General features: G+C 66.6%; 1 protein-coding gene across 4 annotated transcripts in view; it reads right to left on the bottom strand.

Annotated features, from left to right (window-relative positions):
• The window catches only part of gtf2f2a (general transcription factor IIF, polypeptide 2a), a 107,980-nt gene extending 105,347 nt beyond the window's left edge, over positions 1–2,633 (bottom strand). For 2 of the 4 annotated variants that reach the window (XM_086006498.1, XM_086006495.1), the window contains exon 1: positions 2,502–2,632. In XM_086006498.1, the coding sequence (XP_085862624.1) occupies positions 2,502–2,567 (66 nt within the window). In that variant the 5' untranslated portion in view covers positions 2,568–2,632. Of the gene's footprint in view, positions 1–2,501 lie in introns of all 4 variants that reach the window. The other 2 variants (XM_086006497.1, XM_086006496.1) reach the window with 2 other exon arrangements.
• Between the last annotated feature and the right edge of the window lie 455 nt (positions 2,634–3,088).

A 3,088-nucleotide genomic window follows, 5' to 3' on the forward strand; every position in this document is an offset into this window, starting at 1 on the left:
CACCCCCCCCACAACCCCCTTCCTCCCCACCCCCTCCCCCCAACCCCCTTCCTCACCCCCCCCAACCCCCTTCCTCACCCCCCCCAACCCCCTTCCTCACCCCCCCCCACAACCCCCTTCCTCACCCCCCCCCACAACCCCCTTCCTCACCCCCCCCCACAACCCCCTTCCTCACCCCCCCCCACAACCCCCTTCCTCACCCCCCCCCACAACCCCTTCCTCACCCCCCCCCCACAACCCCCTTCCTCACCCCCCCCCACAACCCCCTTCCTCACCCCCCCCCACAACCCCCTTCCTCACCCCCCCCACAACCCCCTTCCTCACCCCCCCCACAACCCCCTTCCTCACCCCCCCCACAACCCCTTCCTCACCCCCCACAACCCCTTCCTCACCCCCCCCCACAACCCCCTTCCTCACCCCCCCCCACAACCCCCTTCCTCACCCCCCCCACAACCCCCTTCCTCACCCCCCCCAACCCCCTTCCTCACCCCCCCCACAACCCCCTCCTCCCCCCACAACCCCCTTCCTCACCCCCCCCCACAACCCCCTTCCTCCAACCCCCCCCACAACCCCCTTCCTCACCCCCCCCACAACCCCCTTCCGAACCCCCCCCACAACCCCCTTCCGAACCCCCCCCACAACCCCCTTCCGAACCCCCCCCACAACCCCCTCCGACAACCCCTCCGAACCCCCCCACAACCCCGAACCCCCCCCCACAACCCCTTCCTCACCCCCCCACAACCCCTTCCGCACCCCCCCACAACCCCCTTCCTCACCCCCCCCCACAACCCCCTTCCTCACCCCCCCCACAACCCCCTTCCTCACCCCCCCCACAACTCCCTCCTCACCCCCCCACAACCCCCTTCCTCACCCCCCCCCACAACCCCCTTCCTCACCCCCCCCACAACCCCCTTCCTCACCCCCCCCCACAACCCCCTTCCTCACCCCCCCCACAACCCCCTTCCTCACCCCCCCACAACCCCCTTCCTCACCCCCCCCACAACCCCCTTCCGAACCCCCCCCCACAACCCCCTTCCGAACCCCACCCCCCCCACAACCCCCTTCCTCACCCCCCCCACAACCCCCTTCCTCACCCCCCCCACAACCCCCTTCCTCACCCCGAACCCCCCCACAACCCCCCGAACCCCCCCCACAACCCCCTTCCTCACCCCCCCACAACCCCCTTCCTCACCCCCCCCACAACCCCCTTCCTCACCCCCCCACAACCCCCTTCCTCACCCCCCCACAACCCCCTTCCTCACCCCCCCACAACCCCCTTCCTCACCCCCCCCACAACCCCCTTCCTCACCCCCCCCACAACCCCCTTCCTCATCCCCCCCCACAACCCCCTTCCTCACCCCCCCCACAACCCCCTTCCTCACCCCCCCCACAACCCCCTTCCTCACCCCCCCCACAACCCCCTTCCTCACCCCCCCCACAACCCCCTTCCTCACCCCCCCCACAACCCCCTTCCTCACCCCCCCCACAACCCCCTTCCTCACCCCCCCCACAACCCCTTCCTCACCCCCCCCCACAACCCCCTTCCTCACCCCCCCCACAACCCCCTTCCTCACCCCCCCCACAACCCCCTTCCTCACCCCCCCCACAACCCCCTTCCTCACCCCCCCCCACAACCCCCTTCCTCACCCCCCCCCACAACCCCACCCCGAAAACCCCCCCCACAACCCCACCCCGAACCCCCCCCACAACCCCCTTCCTCACCCCGAACCCCCCCCACATCCCCCTTCCTCACCCCGAACCCCCCCCCACATCCCCCTTCCTCACCCGAACCCCCCCCACATCCCCCTTCCTCACCCCGAACCCCCCCCCACATCCCCCTTCCTCACCCCGAACCCCCCCCCACATCCCCCTTCCTCACCCCGAACCCCCCCCACATCCCCCTTCCTCACCCCGAACCCCCCCCACATCCCCCTTCCTCAGCCCGAACCCCCCCCACATCCCCCTTCCTCACCCCGAACCCCCCCCACAACCCCCTTCCTCACCCCGAACCCCCCCCACAACCCCCTTCCTCACCCCGAACCCCCCCCACATCCCCCTTCCTCACCCCGAACCCCCCCCCACATCCCCCTTCCTCACCCCGAACCCCCCCCACATCCCCCTTCCACACCCTGAACCCCCATCCCCTTCCTCACCCTGAACCCCCCCCATATCCCCCTTCCACACCCTGAACCCCCCCCCCACCCTGAACCCCCCACAACCCCCCCATATCCCCCTTCCTCACCCTGAACCCCCCACATCCCCCTTCCTCACCCTGAACCCCCCACAACCCCCCCATATCCCCCTTCCTCACCCTGAACCCCCCCATATCCCCCTTCCTCACCCTGAACACCCCCCCCACATCCCCCTTCCTCATCCCGCCCCCACATCTCCTCCCAGAAACCCCGGATCCCCCTCCCTGAACCACCTCCTCCTCCCCCACCACCGATCCCTGGGCCCTGTACGCTGTACGGGGGTCCCTCGGGTGACAGGCTCGGACGCACCTTCACCAGCCAGACCCCGGTGTTGAGCTTCACTCCGGTTAAATCCAGCTCCCCCTTGTCGCCCATTGCCACCTGGGAAACGGCCGCCGCTCCGCTCGCTCCGTCACCACTCGCGCGCCGCCACGGTGGCCGGCGTGTCAGAGCCAGACCTCTGCGCCAAAAAAAAAACGACTTTCTCGAAATTTCTCAATGCAGCGTGGAAAGCAACAGTACATTTAACCAAATTTCACGTACCTTTGGAAGTCGCAGTCGGAGATCCGTACCGAGCAGCTCCTAGTGATTTGTACTATTTTGTGGAAGAAGCGTCATTAAAAGTGACTTGATCTATAATAATAAACAACTGATGTTTTAGCTTTCAGCTGTCTCGGCCCGAAGCTCTGGAATTCCTTCCTGAAACCGGTTCTCCTTTAAGATGCTCCTTAATTTTTGCCTCATTGACCAAGCATTTGGTCACTTGTCCTAATGTCTCCTTATGTAGCTTGGTAGGGCAGATCTTGGTCAAAGAGGTAGGTTTTAAGGAGCGTCTTAAAGGAGGAAAGAGAGGTAGAGGGCAGAGAGGATTAGGGAGGGAATCCCAGAGCTTAGGG

The sequence above is a fragment of the Somniosus microcephalus genome, chromosome 14, assembly GCF_052327205.1.
Source record: "Somniosus microcephalus isolate GS21.2 chromosome 14, FLI_Smic_1.0, whole genome shotgun sequence".
NCBI lineage: Eukaryota > Metazoa > Chordata > Chondrichthyes > Squaliformes > Somniosidae > Somniosus > Somniosus microcephalus.